Source organism: Diadema setosum, chromosome 10 (genome assembly GCF_964275005.1).
Source record: "Diadema setosum chromosome 10, eeDiaSeto1, whole genome shotgun sequence".
In the NCBI taxonomy this organism is placed as follows: Eukaryota; Metazoa; Echinodermata; class Echinoidea; order Diadematoida; family Diadematidae; genus Diadema; species Diadema setosum.
In genome coordinates, this window is record NC_092694.1 from 3,736,254 (window position 1) to 3,764,097 (window position 27,844).

At 40.4% G+C, this 27,844-nt stretch overlaps 1 protein-coding gene across 1 annotated transcript in view; it reads right to left on the minus strand.

Annotated features, from left to right (window-relative positions):
- The window catches only part of LOC140234422 (transcription factor AP-2-alpha-like), a 123,990-nt gene that overhangs the window by 39,410 nt on the left and 56,736 nt on the right, over window positions 1-27,844 (minus strand). The window contains exons 6-7 of the mRNA XM_072314467.1: window positions 13,081-13,141; window positions 10,819-10,821 (exon numbers count right to left, since the gene is read on the minus strand). Of these exons, the coding sequence (XP_072170568.1) occupies window positions 10,819-10,821; window positions 13,081-13,141 (64 nt within the window). The remainder of the gene's footprint in view (window positions 1-10,818; window positions 10,822-13,080; window positions 13,142-27,844) is intronic.

The window sequence follows — 27,844 nt, forward strand, 5'->3', positions numbered from 1 at the left end:
ACTGCATGTCATAGGAGGGTGTCGGAGCATAGCTAATCTTTGCTTGAACACCAACACGGAGGTAAAGCAGGGAAGAAGGATTGGGGGGGGGGGGGAGAGGAGAGAAAGGAGATGCGACGTCTAACCGATTTTCCGCCATCGCACCTTCTTTGTGGTAATCGCCGTTTGGGCGGATAATCGAAAATGGCGTGCCTTGTCTCATCCTCGTACAGACTCACGACAGGGGAGAAAAACAGACGAATGCAGAGGCGACAGAGTGAAAACACGAAATTAACAAAAAAAAAAAAAACGGGGGGGGGGGGGAGGAGGAGCTGTGACTTTATGCTGGACGCGAGGAAGAGGAACGCGGGGAGATACCCGGGCAGCTGTCAGGACTCGAAGTCATCGTGGGTAATCGATGAGGATGATGAAAATCAGCATATATAATGTGCTAAATATTTAGTATCAAGACCAGAAAGGCTAAACTCTTGGGGGTCATGCAGTACCTATAAGCAAGGGGCAAGAACATGTGGGAATTTTCAAGCACATTGATGGGTAGTTAGGGAGAGAATGGGGGGGGGGGGGAGGAGGGGTGGGTAGAGATACGAGAGGAAAGTGCACATTCCAACTGACCTGCTTGACGTTTATTCCATTAATCGCTTGAAAAATCGCGTATCTATCGAAAATTCGCTCCCGCTTAGGTTCGACGTGGTTTTCAGGCGAAGAATCGATTTTATCCCATTTTTTGTTCTCTCTTTTTCTTGTGTTTATTGGTCGCGGCAAGGCGGGAGGTGCAGATGCTGGAGAAAACGATGTGGCTACACCGCAGCAGGGATGGGAGAGTTGCGAACGAGCTCGTTAGCTATCAACCAGAATTTGTTTCTTTAAACTGTTACTCATAACCACTTTTCACCCTTAGGGTAAATTGGAAACACGCGTGGATGGGACATGGAAAAAGTAAAGTATTCATGAAGTAAGTGTCACAAAATGTAAAAAAAAAAAGAGACTTTAAACTGGCAAAAAATAATGTATTGTTTTTTTATTATATTTGTGGTCATTTCACATTTGCAATTCCCTCTTCTAGATGTGCAAACATGGTGTCAAAATTCCTGTTTCATGAAATAAAAAAACACAAAACAAAATAAAACAAAACAAAACAAAACAGAACACACGTACACACACACGGCGTGTGCGGACCCTATGATCACACATGTTATAATGTGTAAAACCCTTTATGTATGCATGAGTTTCTGCGTGTGTGTGTGCGTAAGTGCGTTAGTGTGTGTATTATTGTTAATTGTATATTGTTTGCATACATTTAAAATGAATTCAAAATGAATGTTATGTTATGAAAAATTATAGAAATCAAATAAAGATTTATTTAAAAAAAGTTATTATCATGATTATCATTATAATTTTTTGACGGTGGAAAATGCTCACTTCTGTGAAACACCATTCAGTTCTTAAACTGAATTATGTCTTATAACTTCGTATCTCCCCCTACTCCCAATCCCCCCTCCCTTTCTCGATTAACCCATTTCTCCCTATGAATCCCTCTCCTTATTTGAGCGTCTGATGTCTGTACACCTTCTTCTCAATCTGCCATGACGAATCCAAGTTCAACCGTAAGTGATCAAACGAGATTGGACTAAGGGCCTATCGAAGCACAATTGTGGTTACACGAACATCGCCGTGTTTAGCATGATATGGGGATTTAACGCAAGACCCCGACGGGCATGGGCATGGCGGGGGTAATACCGCAATGACCTCTAGCAGTAGGTCCACTCAGCAGGGCGGGGTGAGTGACCGAAACAGAGAGAGGGGGGAGATGGAGGGGGGGGGGGGGGGTAGGGGCAGAAGTAGCACTAATCACATGAAGGAAGAGTAACATCAGTGATAAATTGTAAAATATCAGGTGTAAAGCAGCAGTAATCATGACAATACTACAGAAAATAATAAGAGTAATAATATAAGCATAAACAGGTCAGGAGCAGAATCAATAGCACATGGTCGTATTAGTATTTTATTCCAGGCCTACATGTACTACTACTAGTCACACTACTAGTAGTAGTAGTAGTATGTAGTAGTAGTAGTAGTAGTAGTAGTAGTAGTGGTAGTAGTAGTAGTAGTAGTAGTAGTAGTAGTAGTAGTAGTAGTAGTAGTAGTAGTAGTAGTAGTAGTAGTAGTAACATGGTCAAATAGAATCTGTACAAATTATAGAATGTTTAAGGATAATTTGATGTTAGAGAAGTATTTACAAGTCTTGTGTAAGAAAGATTATATTACATTAAGTAAATTCAGATGTAAATCTAATGGATTACCCGTTAATAAGGGCAGGTTTGATGCAAGCCTGACAGATGAATTGCATTGTACTATTTGTTCATCCGATGATATAGGGGATGAATTTCATTATATTTTTGTTTGTCCCTTTTTCAACAAAGAGAGATTATTGTATTTACCAAGTAGCTTGACGGCCAGTAGACCAAGTGCATTACATATGGCCAAATTATTCAATTCAACTAATGCTTGCCATTTGAAAAAACTAGCCAAATTTGTCAGAATTATTATGTTTCAGTTCTCTTCAATACCAAAGAAGAAAGACAGTATTTTTGTAGAAAGTAAAGTAGATGTGAATGTTTGTACACGTAGTGGTAGAGTAGTTAAACGTCCTTTACGCCTTGTTTTGTAAACATATTTATTTATATCTGTTATTTTCACACGTACATGTACATTATCACTTATATTTTTGTATTCATATATTGTAAATATGTTTGTACTCTCATACCCCGAGAGGGGGTCGATAGAGTCAATAAAATCTTACAAATCTTACAAGTAGTAGTAGTAGTAGCAGTAGTAGTAGTAGTAGTAGGACTAGTAGGCCTACAATGTAGTAGTAGTGGTATATTAGGAGTAGTAGGATAATTAGCAGCAGAAATAGCAATAGCAATAGTAATATTGAACTTATAACATAATTTATGTGTTACTTTACATTGTCATGGATGGATGTTGTAAACACAACACTGTATGATTTGTGTGGACACTTAATAAATGAAATGAAATGAACAGCAGGTCCTCTATTATCTACTCGAAGTTAAAATAGTTTCATTAATTCTGTTGTAACTTTATCTGGGACCATCTTCCTAGTCAAGCTCTGCTTATGAAAATGGTCCCTTGCATTTCCAATAAATTATTCCATATGATATTGTATTATTCTTTACACCAAATCTGATCTGTTTTTTACCTTACAATTTACATTCCATTTGACATTGTTGTGCATTTTTCTCCTTATACGTTTTCCGTGTCCCAAAATGTGTATTAATGCGTTGGAACAATTCATATGAGTTATGACATATCGTCAAATTTTGTTATACATTGCAGTGAAAACGGAATGCAAAAATAAAATAAACTTAATTTAAGTGGCATCAGTAGTCGTTGTAGTATAGTTGTAATACTAGTTGAGTGACTGTACCTGTGTATACTTCTAAAGTATAGTGGTAGGTGCTGGAACATGCTCTATAACCAGAAAATAGAGGACAGTGTGCTACGTTCCTATACACTATTTTTCTATTTTGCTTATTTTTGTAGACTTTTTTTTTTTCATTCTAACTTGCGCACTAAGTAGATACAAATAATGTAACATCCAACAGACTGCAAACATTGCATGAATTAAATGACGCTCGGATTCTTTCAAGATCGAATTTGAAAAAAAAAAAGAGCGAAATGATATCACTGTGGAAATATGCCGATAGAATGTCAAGTGTTGGTAATCATCTCCCCCACCCTCCTCCCCTTGGTACCAATATGGGTCATGGGTGTGAAAAAGAACCCCAAACGCGGGTCTTTCCATTCATTCCTCTTTCATAGACCTCTGGGCTATGCCTATTGTTCCCCGATCATCAATCAACCACAGAACGATCATCCATAGAATTCTTGATCATAAAACGCCAATTGTGACAGTAGATTTACCCGATTCCATTCCTCTTCTCTTTCCACTAGTCACCACTGCTGCCTAAACAAGATAAGATACCACAAAAAAACAACAACCTTCTTCAACTTATTAATGTCGTGTGTTTGCTCCGGGCGTTTATCATTTGGGGGCTATTTCAATCCCAGTCGGTCTTCCACACTAAATACCAAGTTCATTAATTCGACATCGGTTTAAATAATTGGATGGCAGTGCTGGGAAACCGTACCAATTACGATGATGACTTTTGAGTTTCCTTTTTTATTTGTGTGTGCATTGCTTTAGTAAGGCTGGGAACCATTAAAACTCTAATCGGATCTGGCTTGTAATGTGTGTTGACATCAAAATATCACATGTCGGCGATTTCTTCTTCTTTTTTCTTCGTTTTCTATGTCCTCTTCATTTCCTCTCATAATCAGCACATCCATTCTTTACAAAGCTCGTTTAGTTAATAGTGATAACATCCTCATGGGTAAAGCGACGATTCGTTCATAATGCAGGCCGCTTTCGTCTGAATGACGTTGAGGGCTCACTCTGTATTGCTATTCAAGAGCAACGGTATTAAATGGCTCTTAAACAAACGAAACATAGGACATTTGGTTCAACTGCTGCATGTCTTTCACTTTGCTCCGATTCGTTTTCGAGCGCGTTGAAAATCGGTACTGACATAAGTATTATAGAAGACAGCATCAGGCACCCTGCATTATGAAGGCATCAACGTGTATTTTCAGGATTCATAAATCCCTGCAGTCCAATCACAATAATATGTGGCAAAATCAGAGTTCTTAAAAGTAAAAAGTGTCCTTTTCTAAATTCCACTAAATATGAACCAAGGCGGTAGACCCAAAATTTATGCCTTGTCATTGCGGACAGCACAGTTTGTATTTATAACACCTTGACAGCAAACTGCTTCGTCTGTTCCTATGCTTTCTGTAAATGCATTCGCGCCAAAATTCTGCAGAAATTTTGTGTCTTCTGGGACTTGCAGGAAGAAAACCAGCAGACAAAATCAAGAAACCAACAACATCCCAGTAAACGATTACTTATCAGGGTCTGATGGGGGAAGATACGTCATCACTGAAAGAAGCATTCATCAAGCGGGTAATCATATCTGGAATCAAATCCAACCAGTTGGTTTCAGGCATCTTCTTACTGACATGTCTGTCTCTATTTTCCGGACGACATCGCAGGGTGAGCCACGAAGATGCGCCTCGGAGAAGCAGGGGAGAATCCCTGAATTTGCTAGCAAGTTTTATCTTTCGACAGTCAGGAAATACGCAATGATTCAACAATTATCAGAAAAACCATGCTGCCCGCAGCGACGAAGCGATACACCAAAAATTGAGGAGAGGTGTCGTTTCAACAGAAACTTTTTATTATCATTATTATCACTTTTTTTTAAAGGAGGTGGGGTGTCGTTACGAAGAAGTTCTCTGTTTTCAGAAGGAAACAAGATTTTGAGGAGGGAGCGTGGACGTGGGGCACTGTGAGGGGGAGGGGGGTTAAAGTAGAAGGGTAAGGGGGAGGGGAAGGAAGGGGAGGGGTAAGGGGACCGGGAATGAGAAGAAATTGAAGACATGGAAGAAGTCGAGTCGGGCACGCATCATAACGCGTGTAATGGGATCACTTGTCGGTACTGTGCAGAGGGTGTGAGAGGGCCAGGTCGCGCGCCGCTGCTAACAGAGTACGGCGTTGACAGTGCTCAGGCGCCGGAAAGTTTGCCCGATTGTCGAATAGATTTGGGGCAAGTTTCCCTTCCTCTACATATACTTTCTGGATCTTTGGTTGTCTGTTTGTCAGTATACCTGTATGTCTCTGTCTGTCTCTATGTCTGTGTCTTGTTCCTCGCCCTCTCTCTGGGTTGCTTGCTGCAAGAAAACTGAGAAGGAAGTGTAAAAAGAGCCAGACGGGTTGACAGAAGTCTTTTTGGTCGAGGAATGTGACACCTACTTAAATGGCATGCACAAATCTTAACTCTATCATTACCCGGACAAGCCTCTTGCGTAAGATGGCAACGCTATTTTCAAGTATGTGGGACTAACGGCCTTAACGTGGACACAACACTGTTCTATGACATAGATGCTGGAACTGGTATTTTCGTCGCTTCTACAAATCCCTCGCCGCTTGCGGTTGTCATAAAGAATCTGCAGTCATTTTCAAGTCTCTTCCCGCGTTTCCACTGTGTCGCTTTGACTGAGATATGACCTTCGAGATGATAATAACACAAAGACTAATACTAGGACAAAGGTTTCAGGGGCTGAATAGCAGAGGGAGGAGGGGGCAATCTACAGTGACAGTTCAGAACAGGTGATTTCAACTAAAAAATCAGTTGGTTATCAGTGTATATGTGGGATGTGTGCCTGCAATTGTTTGCGCTGATTGCATGTGTGTATTACGAGAGAGAGAGAGAGAGAGAGAGAGAGAGAGAGAGAGAGAGAGAGAGAAAGGGTGAAAAAGAGATACGGGCAAATAGGAAAAAGGAGCCGAATTAAAAAGGGGGAGGGAAAGAGGAGTAAAGATCAAGGGATGATTTCACAATAGGCCTATACGACTTTGAGCAAAATTGTCCTGTGAATCTACTATAAAGAAAATACATTCATAATCATTCCACACCCGTTATGACCCGTCGTAAACAAGGCAGTTAGAGATTGAGACATATTTAGGAAGTGTGTTGGACATGGGGAGGTAGGTGGGTCATATATCTGCCGAATTATAATAAAATTTCTCCTAAAAAAGTTAAGAACAGCAACACCGAAAACAACCACAGTATGAAATGATACGGCGACGGCGATTTCTACCCTCCTTCGTCTATATACCATTCCCTGTCACGCGCCCCTTTTGTCGCGCGGGATAATAGAGAAATAATTTATTCAGTTTGCGCCTGTGTATTACCGCTGGATGAATGGTCAGTATTGTTGTATGGGTGATAGGTCCCTGTCACATTCGAAAGATAAAACTATCCTCTCGGGACTAAGTGACGAGAAATGTCAGGCGGTACGCCATCTATGGTGTGCGCAGTTTAACTCTGTCATGACAAGTTTAAACTCATCTTCACTTCCTTTGCCTAATTTGCACTCTAAATCAGCAACACTGCACATAATCCCATAAAAATCAGAAAGTTAAATCATGAAATTTTACATCAATAGTACAAACTTGGATAGTTCTGCAAACCGCCTCGGTTTTAAGCTGCTTGATACATTTCAACAGTTGAATATGACGATAATGTTTTCACTTCAGGAAATGTTAGATGATTATATATGAATTCCCAGTATATGTCCACCTTTCATACGACGGTACGATAACATATTTAAGGCGTAACGCAAAAAAAGAAAATGCATTAAAAAATGTATTTTCATTCCCATCTTGCTACCTGCTTTCGTGGAGGTACAGAGAGTTGGACATTTTAGACATGGAAATCAAACTCATTTAGCAGTAACCAAATGCTTAGATAACCGCAGTAGTATTCTTTTGAGTAGAACTATATCTCAGTGGCGTGTTATAGAAACACTTGATATTTTAAGTGGTAGAAAATCGGGATCTATTCGATCATCCTGGGCTCTAATCAAATCTCACGCATATTACAAACGCTCTGTAGGAGTAACTCTAACACTTACTTTCCAGCGCAATTTGGAATTTTGCCGCAAATTTTAGACTTGCTTTTTATTCGAGCGTCCGTATGGCAGGTTTCGGAATTTGTGAACAAATCAATGAAAATTACTCGTCTGCATTAAAAATGCAAAATCAACACTTCTCTGATCCCCCCCCCCCTCTCTCTCTCACACCCTCCCTTTCTCTCACACTTTTCTCTTTATGCCTCTTTCATTTCATTTCCTGTGCTAGTATCGCCCAGAATTGTAATTCATTGCAAATTCACACTACTGAGAAAAGGATACTAATAGGTAACGACATTTCGCTGAAAAACGATTTTCGGGGTTGTTTTTTTATGGGAAGTGACATTGTATATTGACTTTACTTATATCTTGTCTCCAGGTATAAATGTTTGTTGTTCTTGTTGTTGTTTTGGTTTAAAAAAAAGAAAAGGAAGAAGAAAGAAAAGAACAAACCACAAAGACAGCTGCAATTGCAGACTGGAATATCGTTCAGCCGAAACTAAAATAAGCAACACTTTTTCTGACGTTGTGGCATGTAAGCATCGTATACATTATTGTTTCACATTTGCATACTTGTGTTATGACTGGCTGGGATCGGGATTAAGCGTACGATGTGAATTGATCGATTAGAACGGCAGTTCACTGCCATCGGGGGAAAAAGTGCACCGCGTGTCATACCGTATAGCGGCTTACCATAGAACAACCACTACAAAGACGCGATATTTGGCAAACACAAGAATCAGTTAGATTGCTAAATATTGGTCATCTCGCCCGAAATCGAACATCCTTTCTAGAGGCACCCACCGTACTATTATTATTATTCTTTCTCCGGCAAAAGAGGGCCATGGGGCTTAAAAAGGGGGTAGAGCCATTACGATATTGATGGTGATGAAGGTGCATTGGTATCGAATCGTTTTATCCAGACGCGTTGAGGCGGGGTTCTGTTTTCACGGTGTGGTGAAGATTTCGCACGCGAAGCGAGTAAAGACGAGAGCAGCGCAGGCCAGGGTGGACGGGTACGTTTAGTGCAGGCGAAAACTAATTGCGGAAAAAACAAAGAAAATCAATTCAAATTTCTCGCATTTTAACTGGCCTTATCAACACCCGGTGAGGGACGGCGTTAGGGGATTTTGGGTTTTAGGATTTTAACCTACTCTGCACCAACATTCTAAGATGATATTGACATTGTATACGTAAACATAATTGTTGCAGACGGGATTCAAAGATAATATAATTAAAGGCACAACACAAAAGGTTACTGTGCCTATGAGAGGCAAAATTGCACTACGGTTATTGCGACTTACACGAAGTCATAAATTAGCACACGCACTATCACCACACATACACATGTACACAGAACAAAAACAACACACACATTATAGTCGTTATTATTATTATTATTATTGCTGCTACTATTATCATGTTTACTGTTGTTATCATCATCATGATTAGCATTACCATCATTATACTCACAGCTATTATTATTGTAACGATAATTTGTGATTATAGCGGGGGTACTGCGTCATAATCACAGTGGCTACGACTTTTGACTTTTAATCGGAGGTCCCGGGTTCGAATCCCTATCAATTGCCTACGTCCTTGGACGGAATGCTTTATCCCACCATGATTTTTCAGCAGGGTGTTTAACCCGGGGTGAAGTGGTCCCGCCTCACATCCAATTTTGGACCCCATGGAATACCAGCTTAGCACAGCTTAATATGGGCTATCTAGCCATCTTCTCAGATGGAAATGAACAAATAAACAAACAAACAAACAAACAAACAAACAAACAAACAAACAAACAAACAAACAAACATTTCTTGACCCAGGTGTATAAATGCGTACCTGATGGCACCCTAGGTAATAATAATGGCAGTGCCCTCTGGTGTAACAGTGACAACACTGAAGAGGCTATACCCTGGATGATATTCCTTACTGTTTCCACCTTTACGTTGTCTATTTTTCATCAGTATTATGAATGCAGTAAAAGTCCAATGCATGCAAAATAAACATGATTACAAGAATCAAACGAGTATACTGAAACGCTTGAAGAGGGAACCAACTTGTTGTATTGGAAGGGTAACGCTCTAGACCAGCGAGTGCTTGCTTGCATGGACGGTGAACGCATGTGGTGCGCGTCTGTTGTATAAGGGTAAGGCTGAATCTGGGGCGGAAAATTGACTATAAAAACTAAACCCTTTGTATTCTTTCAAAAAGTCTTATACGCACAAGTGATAACATGACGATGAAGCAGCGCTTCCAAACATGATACGTGAACCTGTTCTAATATAAAGAGGATAGGGTGGTGGTGGAGGTGGTGGTGGGGAGGGGTGACGAGGTTCTCTTTCTTTGTCTTTCACCCCTCTTTTCTCTCCCCACTTCCCTATTTGCGTCATATTGTCTGTTCCCGGCCAATGAACTTCATATTTGTCTGGAACAATACTGAAATCGTGTCACGCCAAGGAGACTGAATGGAAAATAAGGAGGAAAAAAAAAATGGACAAAAGTTGGCGGGCGCAATTCACTTCTGCAAATAATCACTGTTTGCTCTCTTCGAACTTTTGGCAAGGATAGTTGGATGTTTTGATTCCATTTCATCATCATTCTTATCTAGCTATGCTTTTCATTCTCGCCCTGTTCCTTACTAAAATAAGGCATATAAACATATAAATTTATCTATTCAGTTATCTCTCTCTTCTCTATCTCTCTCTCCCCATCCATTTATCTATCTGTCTATCTATCTATCTATCTATCTATCTATCTATCTATCTATCTATCTATCTATCTATCTCTGTGTCTATCTATCTATCTGTCTATCTATCTACATATCTATCTATCTACATTATGAAATATGATACACATTTTATCTATATTGAAAGATAGCTACTGTGTATGCATATGATTATGCATAATACCTTTATAAGCATGTGGGTGCGTACGACCTCAAACGTGTATGGTATATTAACATACTTCTTCATGGGTACAGATAGATACGTAGGTTGATAGATATAATAGACAGATAGATAGATATTTCAATATACTTTCATGTAATACTTGATAACAAAAGCTAAACGAAGAAGATAGGCGAATACGAAGCTTGACTGGCACTTTCTGCGTTTGTTGGTTGATTGATAGCAATCTCCTTCTATAGGTACATGAATGCATGTCTTCCGAGCAAACACTCCTCGGCATCAGGCTCTACCAAGGAGCCTCACGTCACTATATCCCATAGGACCTTTCCTCCATAAGTCCCGCATTTTCCACCGGCTCCACAAGACTTCTTATCGTCGGAGCTCAAATGCGAGTTCTTCTCCTTAAATGCCAACTCCCTCATCTTTTTCAGTTCGGTTCAGCGTCGGAATAAACTAAGGAATTATCCCATACATTGCCTCCTTAAAAAGATTTTTCCTCTTTTTTCGGTAAGACGAGGGCTTTGGTGATTACCTTCCACAATTACTAAAGTAATTAAACTACACTCATACATAATAGTCTATCAAGGCACATAAAACCCCAAAACACACAACAACACACACACAAAAACGAACATACTCTTTCTCTTTCCTCATCCAGATATCTCATTCTTTTTATCTATTAATGAGAACAATTAGGGGGAATAGCTATCTTGTTTGCCATGTAGTTTTGAATAATATTTGTATGATGATATTATCATCGCGTTTTGAGAAGAGCACTGAAGAGAAACATAATCATAGGTGCAAAGGGTTTGTTGGGGCACTCTATTTGTTTATTTCAATGACTGCCATTTTCAGGTGGAAATTGTGAAAATGTGACAACTAAATTTGCTTGCTTTTACTTTTCTTTTATTTGATTTCATCGTATTCTTCTTCTGGTTAAATAAACGATACATATGAACAGAAATGAAAAGAACAAATAAACAAGAGACGAGGATAAGGATTTGGATTTTAACAAGAGTTATGAGAAAAAAAAAAAACTCCCCTAAAACCACATAAGATTATGTCGTTATCGTCTTTCAAGCAAGGTATTTAGAGAAGCATAATTTATGCATGTCGTGTATGTATGTATTGATGTATTTAACACCATAATGCACGCATACATAATCATGTAAGTATTATGCATAAAGAAGTACCTGTTTATTTTATGTTTTGTGTGTATTTTCGTTATCCGGTAATACACACATTATACGTACTTGTAGTCACACAAAAATTCTCTTCAATTCATTAAATAACGCCAAAGTGTATACTTAGCCACCAGGCTGAGAAGGAATGTATGGGGTCTCTAGCCATCACATTGTCGGTCTATCAGTGAATGTTGTCTCAGTTTTTTCTTTGCCATAGTCTTAATCATGCATTGAAGAGACTGGAGCATTAAGACTAGCCATAAAAGGAACTAAGTGCGAGCGACGATCCCTGTTCGAATGTCGGAGGCGTTCGCGCATCCAGGCATCGTTAACGCGCTGTAATTTCTGCGCTCATTCGCCCCAATCTCAATGCGCTGCATTCATGCCCAATGTGACACGCTCCCACTGACAGAATGGTTAAAACCCATTTCAGCGAAAGAGCCAGTATGTTTCTACACGGTGAGTTAAGGTTAAACGACCCTTGACCGATGCGGACATTGACATTCTAGTCTACAATCTTGGCAGGGGAAAAAAAAATATGGTCAAAACATAAAGAGAAAACGAAAAGGAGGGGGGGGGGCGAGGAGAAAGGAGGAGTGATGTGAACACGAAAGAAGGCGCAGAAGTGTGAATGAGGGTAATTTAGTTTAAAATCCCATTAAGCTACCCTTTTTAACGAGACGCACACACCTCGGCTGAGTCGTAAAGGGATTTTCGGTCGGTCGGATTAGCGCGGTGTTTTTTTTTTCATAATGAACACCAGCACACACTACTTTAATTCGCCCGTGTGGGACTGAAGAGAGAATCCACCATGGAATACCAAAATGGAATGGGCAAGCGTACAGGCAGATTATATCGGCGATAATATTTCGCTGAGTTTACGCGTCTATGTTAACTGGCATTGAAAATATTTTGCGGTCACTGTTCGGGTATAATGGACGCTGAGAGTATTAAAAGAAGAAGAAGAAGGGGAAAAGTATAGGTGTGCATTCCATTTTGCCTAATTCTTGCTATAGCAAATGGCGGAAACATCACTACTGATATTCTCGTGTTACTTGGATGTTCTTATTATTTCTAAATGTGGTCACGTCATGCATCATCCGGGATTACCGATTCTCAAAGTACATTTTCCTCCCTATTTATTTTCCTCCTTATTTAAGGGAACAAGATTATTCTTTGTTGTTGTTGTTTTTGTTGATTTTGCACGTCTGTTGCCGGTGCTGAAACCAAAATATATCCAACAAGCATATTCGTTCACCCACTCCTCGTGTGTAGTTTTATCAATATAGCATACAATACCGCATACGTCACGTACATGATGATCAATATAGTATTGCAAAAATAAAATAAAAAAAATAAAAATGACACTTTGCTATTTTCCTCCGTTTTAAGCTAATTTGAGTGTAGAGGATGATATTTTACTAACTTACCTTTTCTAATGACTGAATGGTGCTCGCCATGGATGTAATTTGTTGCATCGTCATGGGCCCCCTGTAAGACAAGACAGATAACGAAGAGAAATTAATATTTATATGCCACAATACACAACTGCTATGCATACATTGCTATTACTGCAACAACTGACGACAACGGTGATGATATTTGAGCCTTCAAACTAACAAACAACATTATCATCATAATGACGTTCAGTTATTGCAAATGTTATTATTATCTTTCTTCTTCTTCATCATCTTCTTCTGGAAAAGATAATGCTTCAATGCAAATCATTTTCGCTACAGTGTATGAATGGATACATACACACACACCAGCAAAGAAACTCGAAAAGACGGTAAAAATTCCTATAACTGAAACACAGCAGCATGCCGAAGATTGTGATGTTTCAAATTTGCTTTGGTATTACATGACAATCTCAAAGAATACTACTATGATAATGATGGAAAATGATGATGGGGCGAATTATGAACAATGTTGTAATGGTTGTGGAAAGATAGAATGAGTTGTGGATGGCGTGTAAGAAATTATTAAGTTGTACATTGATTGCATGTCTACGTGTTCTTAAAACTATGTTGGACTTCATCCTAAATAACTCATATTTAGTGAGCACTTGAAATTAAGACACCGGTCACTCCGAAACTTTAATTATGTTTCTGTGTCTAGAGTTGGCCACAAACAACTATTTTTGGTCGCCTTAGGGTACTGTCTTCAATTTACCAAGAAGGTATCCGTCTTGCAATACTTAGAGGGGGGGGGGGGGGTGGGTGCTGTGGTGGAGGAGGGACTACCGCCCTCTCTCGTCCACTGTTTGGGCAACTACGACGGTACGGGCGGGCAGCGTAACACTTGACGCACATCACGCGCCCCACTGCGATGAAAGACGACAACTTTCTGTGACATTTTTGCAGCGAATAGAAAATAATAATGGAGATATTCGCGACGATTGAAGGTCCGGGGACTTGTAAGACGATCCGGAGTGTCGCGGCAGAGCACGACCGCACCGAAAACACTAATTAAAACAGATGGAGAGCGACGGCATTGCTTTACTGGATACGGGAACCGAGGGAGAAGAGTTCGATTATTCCGTGGTACGAGAAAGGAATGGACAGTGCTCGCGCGTTCAATAAAGGATAGATGTTAAAGGCACCGATCAACAGCGTTTCGAAGCGAGGTGTCTGAGCTTTATCAACATGAAACTAGTGTGAAATAATATCAAACTAAAACTGCTGCTGATATTGTTATTGTTAAACGCTTCACAGAAACCTGTGAGCTACCGTAATCACTGCTCTCAATAATCATTCCACATAGACAAGAATGTTAAATTCATTAATTGCTGAAACGGTGCGCTAGTGTGGTAATATTTTGTTTACCAATATTTGATTATACCTGTGCATTTTGTTTTTGCTGTCTATACGCTTGAACTCTTCACTATCAATTTCAACTTCATAACCCAGCCAAGGCAGCAAATTACGTCATTTTTTAAAGGCAATTGACAAGTTACCCTACATCGATGTAATAAGCACCAAGTAATGTAACGCTTTACCTCGGGTAGCCAGGGTCGCCATTATTTTCTCCCTATTTAGGCATTTAATTTATACCATACTCTGCTCCCATGATAAAACAAAATTTCACTACTGAAGTCATGATGTTCAAGGTTGAGATTTAATCCTCCAAGTGGAAAGGTAACCGTCTGGTCATTTGGTCTGAGTAAAGGTACTGAAATGACGGGCATTAATATATTATACATCTGCAGTTTAGAGCTGCAGAAATGGACGTACACATTATTTCGGCCATATGTGAATTCATGAGCCCTGCTGATATCTTTGAAAGTCATCAACCTTTGTGAGACAAACGTAGTGGTTGTCGAAAAAGAGACCCATGGATTCAGAAACTCATAACCCATCGGACTTAATGACTATTGTATGGTGAAATGAGACAAATGCATTGCACGTATCAATATTGCACAATCTTGTTTTTGACGTTCTTATTCGTAATGAGAATCAAATCTACAATTATGTATATGAGGTCCACCTCTTTATTCGACGTTGTGGTATTCGACAGTCAACGGTAAGAACGGCCTTTGGTTTGGCTCCAACGAGAAGTATCATATCTTGTCGAACTACTGTGACGTATGGAGACCCACCGAGTTCAAATCCAGGCAGGACGCGAATGTCCCATCACACACAGAAATGAACTGAAGCAACCTTCCTAACTATTTCGAGGAATCCGAACGAGGTCGCTCTGCCGCGGAAAAGAGAAGACTGTGTTTACACGGAGTAATTGCTATTTTTGAGAGAATGTGGAGAGAATCAGCATGGTGCTCACTGCAGACTCCGAAGAACATATCGCATTTCTTCGATCACCACGATGATGGGGGTAATGGTAGTGGTGGTGGTGGTGACGACGTTGGAAGACAAAAGATTTTAAGCTATGAAGGTTCGTCAGTACCATCGAGCTTTAAGACCTCACTGGATTAAGTCTCCAACACTTAACGCTAACTTTTCCTAATGAGTCTCCAAAAACACATGTAGCCAGAGCAAACAGAAGAAGAAAGAATTCAGACAAGAAGAGAAGGTGCGAAAGAGTAGAAACTATGGTGAGCATTGTTTAGCTATAATGTCAAGTAAACATACAGGTTTTCTTGAAAATTGTTAGATTTCATTGACATTCATGAAAACTAAGGCATAAAAGAATAATCCGTAAACACTACGACGAAAATACATACTTGTAGCCTACATAATTATGAATTTCTCACTTAGTCTTGAAAGAGAACTAAGGAGTGATGATTCATATAGGTATTATAGTAAAAAGGGTAGAGAAGATTATCATCTTGTCGTACAGGTCATACATACATCATGCAGGCCATGGGATGGACCATGTACTTTTCTTTTCATGGATTTCCTTGTCGCAACCTGTGCCATGATTTTTGTATCTTAGGGATTCAATGCGAACACCATAGATTGCGATAACCACAAATGAATAAATAGATAAAGACTAAAACAGCAACAGGAGAAAATACAATTCGAGCAAAACAGATGTAACGTCGAAAATGTAGGACGGTGCTGTATGAAAGCGTAGATATGACTGACCCGACAATGCCTACCTGGTTTATTGAGATTTACCTGTATTCATCACTCATCTTCGTTCGAGCAATCAATGAACTCGTTACGTCAACCTTACCTCTACAAGTGGATTAGACAGCGGCCATGCCCCCTACGTCATCAAAACCATCTATCAAAAATTCCAAATAAAACTATTTCTGCTGTCTTTTGTCCCAGATCTTAAAACGTCAATAACAGAAGTAGATTTTGGCCTATTTTTTCAATTACGGCTACCCGGCTTGGATTATGTGGAGTAAAAGCCATCAATGTGGAAGACTAAACTGTTATCACAACTTCTCGACAGAGTGCTTTGACTTTGTGTGGCTGGCACTCTTGAGAAATGGTACCATTCTTGGCTTGTTTGATGAACGATGGAGAAAGAAAAAAAAAAGCATAGATTAGTTGAGGACACTGCAAAATTGGCCCATGATGGAAGATAAATACGTGGATTGGAAGCAGGACAACGGGAGAAATTCAGTCGCAGTTTGTCGAGATATGTGGAGCAAGACATTCTCTGCTCGTGGTTTGACGGTAAAAGGAAAACTTTAATTTCAACTTTGCCTGTTGCACCCTACCTTCCCTCCCTACTCACCCCTCCCCACTTTTCACCCGCTAAGAACGTAGACGGGCCTCGCTATAATAGTTAAGACATCTCCCCTGACGATTCAGAAATTTTTGCCCTTCATTCACGCCTCGCTTTACACATGTTTAAATAAACGTCAGCGCGTAGAGCCACCACGTGCTGAAGGCACACACTGAGCGATAGAAAACGCGTTTATCGACTTCTATTAAAGCTGGAGGAAAGCAGAGGAGAGCGGTCAGGGTTATGGCACAGACCCCGCACATTATACACAGCCGCGCGAGCCAGTTCTCTTTGGACGCAGAGAGAAGCAGAGCTTTGCCGACACCCAAGAAACGGTCTCCAGCACCTCAGTTTATTTGGTATACATAACTGACAAGAATTGGTAAACATCAAGAGCAAACAGGGAGACGAGGTTCCTCAAACAATGGCGGCTGAAAATACGTCGTATAAATAACACAAAAGGGACAGAGGAAGCGTCCGGCGTTGGGAGAGTTGAGGTGCACTTTCTCTAGAAGAGCCGAGTCCCTCCTGCTCCCAACGACCGTGGCTATGGTGATGATGCTGGTAACGATGATGACTTCTCGCGCGCGAACGCCTGCATTGCGTCCGCTGCATTGCTTCTGATTAGCATATCCAACCAGACAACACTCAGTCGGGACACGATCAGACCCCGTCAATTCATTACAAACACACCTCTGTACAATGTAACTCACATTGCAGGTAAATATGGCTCCACTGGGCGATTTTAATCCATTAATCAATTTGTATTCTCACTATTAATCGCGATAGCAACAATACCCGATATTTATATATAACAAAACACACCTATGCTCCTCATCACATAAAGTTGTCGACTAACAGTTCATGGTTCAAATTCGTAAGTGGACAATGACTTATATGACGTTACATAGTAAGGACAAACGACTACTTTGTTATCCCCCCCCCCCCCCCCAAAAAAAAAAAAAAAAAAAAAAGCAATCGGGCCCGAGGTGGGATAAAATACCACAAAGGATTCCAAACTGATTTACTCATCTCGCTTTGACCGTCACACCTGTAAGGTCACCGCACGTCTACCAAACTGTTTGCAGACGGATGTTTTTCAATGGAAAGACGGCTTGCTACTCTAAAAGCTTTTGGCTCGTATAGGGTTAGTCTGCTAGCTCAAACACTCGATTTCCTTTTGCTACAGTGAACAAAAAAGAAGCAAAGAAGGAAATAATTTCTTTAAGTCTTTCCATTTCTATTAGAAAAACAAAAAACAAAGAAAGAAAGTTAGGTTTCTGCCTAACTTTATCTTTAGCAATGACATCCATGTACTGAATGATGGAAATACTGGGAAATTCAGCTCTTGAAACCCAACCCCATGGACAAAGTAAATCTACAGTCAAAGTGAAAATATCACAAATGGGTCTAGGACGCAAGGCTACATGGTGAGACAAAAGTCAACTTCTTCTTGGTGATGGAGTTGGTTAAAATCATATCGAGAACGAAATCGGTCTGTGCTTGTCTATAGAGCTCAGGTATAGTTGACTGAAATCAGCTGAAAATAAATACATGTAATCTTTGGACTTTGTATAATATTCCCAAATGCAACAGCATCAAAAACTAAGTATTCCATCACAAGGCAATTAATAGAAATGGAAGAGCATTTCGAGAGTTTATATTTTTGAAGTAAAATTCTGACATTGGAAATTATGTTCATGATTTTGCGATCTCTTGATTCACACCGACCAAAATGTCTTGATATTTTCGTCATTAATCAATTGAGCTATAATACCAGCATATATTCGGGGTGTAAATAATCGAAGTCACACTTATCAGTGAGGATAAGGCTTTCAAGTTTGACAACTGTCCAGAATAGAAACTGTGCAACATGACAATTGCGAAAAATCAGAAGGTATGATAGAAGGCAACGAAGGTTTGTGCAACAAAGCAGATTCAATTTTTTCAGTTCAATTCAGTTATTTTCATTCTTCTTCTTTTTTTTCTTTCAAAAAAAGACATAACACAAGATAAATCAGGTATTACATCATAAACAAAAAACATTTGCCTTCGCAATAGATAAATGATATCGATAAACATAAGAGCGCATACTGGCAAAAAAAAAAAGATAATACAAAGTCATGCTTCAATTGAAAAAAAAAAAGGAAGAAAGAATAGAGAGGTCCACTAAAAAGCAAAGCTTGTGGATTGTGAACCACTCATGATGATGATGGACAAGGCACTGTCATTAACCTCATAGCCGACTTCGTAGACACGAAATGTGATATAATGGTATTGAGTAGTCCCATACACTCAGAACTAACGTGGCATGAGTGTGTTTCACTGTTCTTCTTCTTCTTCTTCTTCTTCTTCTTCTTCTTCTTCTTCTTCTTCTTCTTCTTCTTCTTCTTCTTCTTCTTCTTCTTTTTTTTTGGGGGGGGGGGGCAGAGGGGCTGATCTTGAGATTTTGACAAAAAATGAGGATTCAATATAAGTACGTAGGATGACTTGGTTAAAAATATGGCGCTATATAGCATCTTATACTAGTTTCAGATGTCAGAAGAAAGAATCTACCTCTTATGGAGGAACATTAAGAATGATGGAATATGGAGAGCCTATTTCTGGGTGCTCGACTTGAAAACATAACAGAGAGGGACTAGACGTCATCACCCTATCTCTGTCCCTACTCCTCTCCACTTCTCTTCCTCCTCCTCTTCATCCTCCTCCTCCTCCTCCGCCTCCTCGTCATCCTCCTCTTCCTCTCTCTCTCTGTCACAGAGCTTAGCTATGTCTTCATCCAACATCCACACTTCTCTCTCAGTAGTCTACCGATACTGGTCCTGCATCAATCTAGGACGTGGAAACGTATAACTGCGGGTCCATTCCATGGAAACACTCAATGTCATTTACAAGAGCCTGCCTCTACCTCCTCTCTACCTGACCGAACTCCTCGTATATGAGCATTGCCAACATTATTTTGTATTTTCACGCGCCCCAATTGAACGTGCGTGTAAATTGTTAAGCGCCATCTCGTGTTCTCTTTTTGTTATTCTCTGATGACTCTCCCTTCCACTTTCTCTCTATACTCACATCCACTGAGAAGCCATACTGTGCCTATATTTTGTCTGGGCTTAGTTTATCATCTTTCACGTTGTATCAGCCTTTTCCCTAATATTGTTTGTGTCTCCTTTTCTTGCACAATAATCACACAATGATCTCTCAAAATATGTGTATCAAATTTGTGGATAATCATGTTTCTCTTCATTTTTTCATTATTTCTCATCATCCGATCTGAATTGTTTCCCACTTCATTCACACACGGTATCCATCTCCATGATAGGTGGAAGACAACAATGCAATTCCTCTTCTTAGAATTCACAAACGATTTAGAGGTCTTGTGATTCGCTGACGGTGACATTCATATAGGCAGGGCTACAGAATGACTGTATTGGCACCTGGTGTGTGCACTAAATGGCAATGCTGAGGAGAGAAAAAAAATGAAAACGTTTTGCATATCTCCGTGCGTTTGAACATAGGATCAACGCCTCCATGCATAACGAGAGAGTTGGTACATAATTATAATACTGGTCTATTTTAGGAGACTATCGGGCAGTTATAGAGTGAATCTCGGAGATACAGAGGATGCCTTCTGAAGGAGGAGGGTGGATGCAATGAGGAAAGAAGATCTCAACAGCCTGAACGATCGCTAAACAGCGTATAGGATGAGATATCTGATCCACTTCCCTTCACAGTCCACGTGAAGGAAAGGAGCGCGCCACATTTTGCATCTTGTCACGCCGTCTTAGAAACGCGCACTTGACATGTCGAGCAGGCGTGCTATCATCAGCGGCCGGGTTACACTCGAGAGGAGCGCGCGGCTGGATGCGGGAGGAGGCGAGGGGATGTTGCGCTTGGGAATGATGGAGAGGTAGGAGACATCGTCGAGAGTAAGTGTCTTGCATCAAGAGCGGGTGGAATAATAGTCTTATCTTACAGACACCTTTTGCTTGTTGCAAATGAAACGGAACCAATACCTGTGACAAAAATACATCATTAACTTGTTGGGTCGGTCATCACCTGAATAGACAACGTCCTTATGTTTTTTCTGCACTATATATCAAACACGTGATGTATCGGTTAGAGTGAAAGAGCTTGTGTATCAAATTGGAGCTCATTAAGTGAAAAACACGTTTTGATTCATAGACTAACGGAGCTGAGGGGGAAGACATCCGTGTGGGGTGAGAGCTGGTCCTCGAGAAAATGCCAGCAACTGCAGATTACCATCTCGTGCACTGGAGGTTAAGTTGGAGTGCGCGCGTGATGCGAGCGATCTTTTGGGAGGAAATATTTATTTCGCGCGCTTTGCCAACGAAGAAATCCCGCAAAACAATATATAGTAAACTGAACAGCAGAAGTATAGCGGGAGGGGGAAAAAATGGAGTAGAATCTCTTAGAATCGATTTTTCCTCTTCGTCCGACAAGATCAGCGAGGTAGCAGCACTCCAGAAAAACACTTCTCGTTGAGAAAAACAAGACCCCACCAAATACCTGGGAACAATGCACTCGAAGGAATGCATTGGAGGGGTCGTCTCCCGCTCGCCCCTTCTTTAAGGCCACTAAATATATATAGACGCGCGAGTGTTATTCAAACCAGTGAAGGGGCATTAGCGTCAACTGATTGCGGTGGCTATCGATCGCGAACTGTTATTTGTCTTGTTTGACCAGGTATTCGGCCTTTCTTCTCGCCCGTGTAATCCCGTTTCACTTCGCTTGTTCATTCATGAAAATCTTGTCACAAACATCTTTCTTCCCCTCCCCCTGGTTGCCTTGTTTCGTCCATGATGAAACGTAAAAAAAAAAGAGGGGGTGGGTAATCAATGAAGGGACTTTCTATCTAGAGTAGACATAAGGGGTACACCATCCTGGTCCCGTGCGGTAGAAATTCCTTCGCCAGTGACAGGCGTTTATGTACAGTTTGCAGATCGTCCATTGGTGACCGGAGGGGAATTGTTGGCTTTAATGTGACCTTGTTAACCATGAATAGTCCTGTTTGGTTCATTTACCAACGGAATGCGAGGCAGAACATGTAAACCACCGTTCCATGCTCGATGAGGTGTTATGTTTTACGCCAGAGAATGTTTGCTTACACTCACTGCTGTGGGTGAATAAGAAATCCTTGTTGTCTTTTGCAAATAGTTTCTACTTTCTCCAGTATAGTTGTCCAGAGAATGAGTTTAATTAGGAAAGCTTGCCCAAACATTTTAATTTCTGTTTCTTTCATTTGATTTGTTTTGCTTGATTTCACTGAGGAGAATATTACTCATCTAGGAAGCTTGCCCTATCAACCCTTTTATATTTCTACGTCCTTTTCACATGAAGTGAGAGAGAGAAAGGCGTCTACGATCCCTCAAATTCTTTTTTTTTTTTGAATCTTTGAAAGACCAACCCATCTTCGAAGCTTCTTGAGAATTAAAAAAAAATACAAAAGTGCAAGTAGATTGGTATGCGCACGTAGAGAAATATGGGTTCAACTTGGCACCAGTAAAGGTGATACAATTGTGTCACACGTAAAAGTGCAATGTTGAACCTATTTTTCTTAAGGTGTATGGTGCATAAGAACTATCTATTAAGTCTTCTTCAGTACGAGGAAGGACATGTAGCACAACGCACACCATCACTCTCATTTGACTAACGAAAATGGAAATAGATCTGGACGCTGAAGAAACACTTGTGAGTTACAATTTAATATGCAGGCCCTCCCACAATTCAAAGGCATGCCCGACAACTAGATCTACGTGAAATCTTTCTGTAACAACAAGCGGCACAGGCATCCAGAGACGATCTATCGTCCATAGTGTTCTGTGTTAAACATACATTATAAGCGTACCACATTATATTATTCTAAAATGCAACGTGTAGTTCCTTGTTCGTTGATGAGGGAGCGTCATATCTTCTCTATCGACAACGAATTCAACCCAAGAAGAGAAGAGTGAAAAAAAAATTGTTACAGCTGAGATGCCTCATCCTAAAAATTACGTGAGGAGTTCTAACCTGCCCTTACCCCTTCTTTCTGTATTTCTATTTCATCCCCCCCCCCCCCCCCCTTCCCCGTCCATCTTCTCCTCGACGTAAACAACGCAGAGTCGACAATAGGCCAGAAACCTGACAATTCCGAACCGGCAAAATCAATTGTGCCTATGGAAGGTTTTCTAAAGACGTAGAGCCGTTCAAAAGGAAAATACAGGAGGAGGAGGGGGGGGGGGGGGGGGGGACACAGCCTGAAAAGGGGAAGGCAAGGCAAAGGGTTTGCTGTTACTGGATGTCATTATTGAACGATCTTATTTGGCGCAGGAAAATGTAGTTCACATTTCTCATTTTCCTTCTTTCTCCATTCATTTTTTTTTTTTTTGGCCTCCTTCCCTTTGCTTTCAGTTTCGCCCGGTGTTAAGTCTCCTAGAATTGGTAAGTTTTGTTTTCTTAAAGGAAATGAAGAACAACAAGTGAGGGAGGCGGAAAAAGACCCACAATCGAGTTGGTATGAAGTTAAGATTGTTAGACGTAACTATTCTTGATCGCTTGAGTTGCGCTGACGTTAGTCTTTACGTTGGACAGGGAGAAATAAAGAGAAAGAGGGAGGGAGAAGGGGGGGGGGGTGTTCAAATTTGCTCCATATTGGAACTGTGAAACCTTGCGTCTCCATAGTGAAACCAGGGAGGTGAAATAAGAACCACCTCCCTGGTGAAACAGAACATCTCCACGAGACTCAACGATCCCGGTCTGACGGGAGATCCACGCCAAAAAGCCATTCGTGTTCCTAATAATTATGCGACTTGTACTTTTCTCATGCTTTCCTCAAAGGTATCAACTTCTATGGTTTTGAAGGAGCAGCTTTGTCTCGGAATATCACGATTACAGACATTATTCATTTTAGACCAAAACATATACACGTTTGACAAGCACCTACAATAAAGTAGGCAATTACTAGATTTGCTCATTACAATCTGTATATAAAACCGCATTTGTTTGATATGCGTGTGCACTAATGGTGCTAGGTCAGTAAATGAGCATCGCAGTCTGCCATTCTGTGCAATTTTTAAAGACGCCGTTTCCTCATGAACCAAGTTTAAAACTATCAAACTACGAGAAAAAATACACATTATGTACACTACACTAAAGTCACTCATTCATTGATCACCATTATACTTCTGAAAGGTTGCTCGAGCCAGGGAAGTGAGACAACCTACCTGCTCGAGCTTAAAGAACAAGTTCACCTTCATTAACATAAGGATTGAGAGAATGTAGCAATATTAGTAGAACACATCATTGAAAGTTTGAGGAAAATCGGACAATCCGTTCAAAAGTTATGAATTTTTGACGTTTTTGTGCAGTCACCGCTGGATGAGAAGACTAGTGCAGTGTATGATGTCACATGCGTACAACAATGTAAGGAAAATATAAAGAGAATTTCACAAAATTTCATCGTTTGAAAAAAGTACACATTCCCTCGACTCGTTACTGACATATGTTATGGGTAATGTTATTCCCATTGCCTTTAGAAAGAGGCAAGTCAAGTGCTCTTTTATTATGCGAAAAAGTGACAATATGTTGAATTTTCTTTACATTTTCTTTATACTGTTGTACTCATATGACATCACAAGCCTTAGTAGTCTCCTCATCCAGCGGTTCCAACACAAAAATTTTAAAAATTCATAACTTTTGCATCGATTGTCCAATTTTCCTCAAATTTTCACTGCTGTGTTCTACTAATATTGCTGCATTCTATCAATCCTTATGTTTATGAAGGTGAACTTGTCCTTTAAAGAGTTACAAGCTGATTTCATGTTGACAGACACATTTTAATGACACAGAAAAAAAAATCTCTCACAAAAATTGATGACGCGTCTGCGTAGCCAAATAATAAAATAACACAATACTGCCAAAAAATCGCTCAGGTATTTTCTGAGGGTGACAAACACAGGGCTAGGAGCGCGAAAGGTGCTCGTCTGCCTTTATTACTGGTGTCACGGTCGGCTGCCAGCGGTGTAGCCGTTGGCAAATGTTTGTGCTGCTCGATTTGTGCTTTATTATCCCGCGCGTAAATCCCTCAATGGCCGCTCACTGCATGGCCGGCGAGTTGGGATTGTCAACCTACGGCGCTGTAGAGAAGTGTCGACCTCACGGCCAAATTTTGACGGTTTTCGGGATAAGGGAAGGCACAACAGAGGTAGAATGAAAAACCTTCAACAATAACAATCAGGAAATCTCATGACTTCAGTACAATTGTTAATCATAGACAAACGTGAGGTTTCACATTATTTTGGCGTCTGTAATGAACAACAAATGAAGACAGATAACGTGAAGAAAAGACTCCAGTGTAAAAACCCAACGTTATCTTTTCATCTCTCCGGCTCTCCTTTTTCTTCCATCCTATGTTTATCTCTACTTCAGTGTAGGTTTGCTTCACGAGAAAGCTTGATTTCTGGACGACAAGTAGGCAGTTTCGTCACTCCTGATCGACCACAATACATTTAGATCTTCCTCTCTTCTTACCAGAAGCTGTTCCTTTTTCTTTTTCACGGTCTTTTTTATATTGTGGTTTAATTTCGCATTTCTCGACAACCGTGTGTTACCCTACCTCACTCGCTCGTTTCGTGGGTGAATCTAATAACCATAGTTCAGCTTCGTGCGTGCACCCAGCAGACACCGCGGGACAGATGGGAGATACCGCAGAATGACGCTCCCATTTAAAAATGGCGCTATTCACGTGACCGCTCGTTTTACCCCGATACGCGATATTGAATCGGCCTATATACGGCGTGTCGTGTTTGCCGTGGTCCGAGTCGGCAAAACTTGCCTAGAGCCAACTGGAAAACCCTTCCCAGCAATACACTAATAAACAATGACAGTCTGAGCATCTCCCCGCAAAGTAGTCTCATTTCGAGTCCCTTAGTGCAAGGTTTTTACACAGTAACGTGCAATTGTAGCATCATCAAAACGGTGAAATTTGCGAGCTGACTGTACACACGCAGCTAACGACCCAGGGAGCTCAACACTAAGCACAGATGGCACCTGAGCAATAAAAATTTACCTCTGTAAACTTTTCCGTTTCTCTTAAACAAGAATGGTAGATAAGAAGTCGATATATGACTTTTTGCTAAGTTGATTAGTAAAATCTTCCTTCGACATTTTTTTTTTGGGTCTAACTTCCTTACATTGTTAGTGACGTCACATACACACAGAGATAAACCTAACTACATTCTTATTAAGCTTTTGGGCCCAGTCAGTGACGGAACAGTTTGCTTGACAATTGAGGAAACAAATTTTTTATCTTTTCTTTTTGTGATCATGGCTATTGATAAAACATTGAATGATCGATGCTTATTTACGTCGATGAGGCGCAACCTTTTTTAGTCAATCAGTTGCAATAAACAAGATAACTCGACGCAAGAATGATATTCAAAGAATTCATTAATTTGAATAAAAGACTATGTATTTTATGAAAATGTGTGTTTACTTTCGCAAAATTTCATTGTCACAGAGTTCACGGCAGTCTTGTGACAATCTTGTGATATTGTTTGTACAACCTACCACAGTTTTGTATTGCATTTTTCATTTCGTTATTTTTCTCTTTTGCTGTTATCACTTTCACTCACTTGGTAAAGACTTGGCACAATAGAAGCTACATGCGGTGTCCTTCATATTAAAATATGCCAGACCGAGCCATTAGACCTTACCAAGAAGCATCTGATTTCGAATTCTGTGATTTCTTCGCCTTTTGTTGTGATAGAAACTCATCTTCGTCTCTGTCAGGTTTGAGCGATCGGCGGTGGACGTAATAAAACAACGGAGCTCTTACTTCCAACATTCTACGACGATGAAATATTCATTTCGATTTCTCATCCTCACACAACGGCACTCCCGATTGCGTGATTGATTTTTAGGAACATCAGCGTGCGTCCAAGAGATAAATCAACGCTTGGAAGCAAAAAGAAAATATTCATTGCGCTACTCGGATCGCACTAAGGCCAGCCAAAATGTCTGCCGGACTGTGAATTTTCTGAAACGCAATCCTCGATCAGCGCATCTTTCTTATTTTTTCTTCCTTTTTTTTTTTTTTTTACATCTTCTCCTTTTCCACGTCGTCTTATTGTGCTAGCGCGTCCGTCCCATCGTAGTATTATGACCAACAACCAACACAGAAATTAATACGTGGGACTCGTCATTACATCCGTTTCCCAGAAAAAAAAAAGAGGGAGAAGGAGAGAAGGAGGAAAAAATCAGTCGCAGAAATCTCAGCAGCATGTGATTTGTTTATAAGTCTCATTTTACTCGCATATGAGTGAAGTCTGAAATAATCAAGAGACATATTACTCCCTGACAATGGCCATGGAAAAGTCGGTGTTTATAATATTACACCGCCTGCGTTTTGCTTGTTCGATAATCTGAAATATCTGATTAATCAAAGTTTTGTATTTACGTGTAGAAAAGATACATTGACGCAGGGGATATGGGGATATATGAGAACAAGTCGTCTTTGGGGAAGTATTTCCCCTTTATCTCCTTGTTGGTGCACGAAGACAAGGGTACCACTAGAATCGATCAAATGTAAGCTCAACTGGATTAGTAACCATGGTAACACACCTACATATAACATTATAGAATTGTTTCGCGGTATTCGGTATAGCCTACTACGGACAGTCGCAATGGTTTGTTTGTTTGTTTGTTTGTTTGTTTGTTTGTTTGTTTGTTTTTGTAATCATCAACTGTTCGACAACACATCCAGCTTAGAGATTGTACCTAGCAATTATGAGAGCTATTTCAGATTAAACATCGCTTCTAAACTCAGCTTGTCATAATTTCCCCCGCCTGTTTACTTGCAAGACGTAGAAATGATTCTGTTTTACCCGCCCCTAGTCCGACACATTAGATACCACTTGCATCTCTCGTCGGTCGTGTTCGCGCATATCTAACGCACCATTGTTTCCGTACTTCAAAATGTATCGCATAGAAAGTCATTAATGGCCCATCAACGAATTAAAATTCAGATTTCAGCGTTTGCCGCGCGCAAGTTCA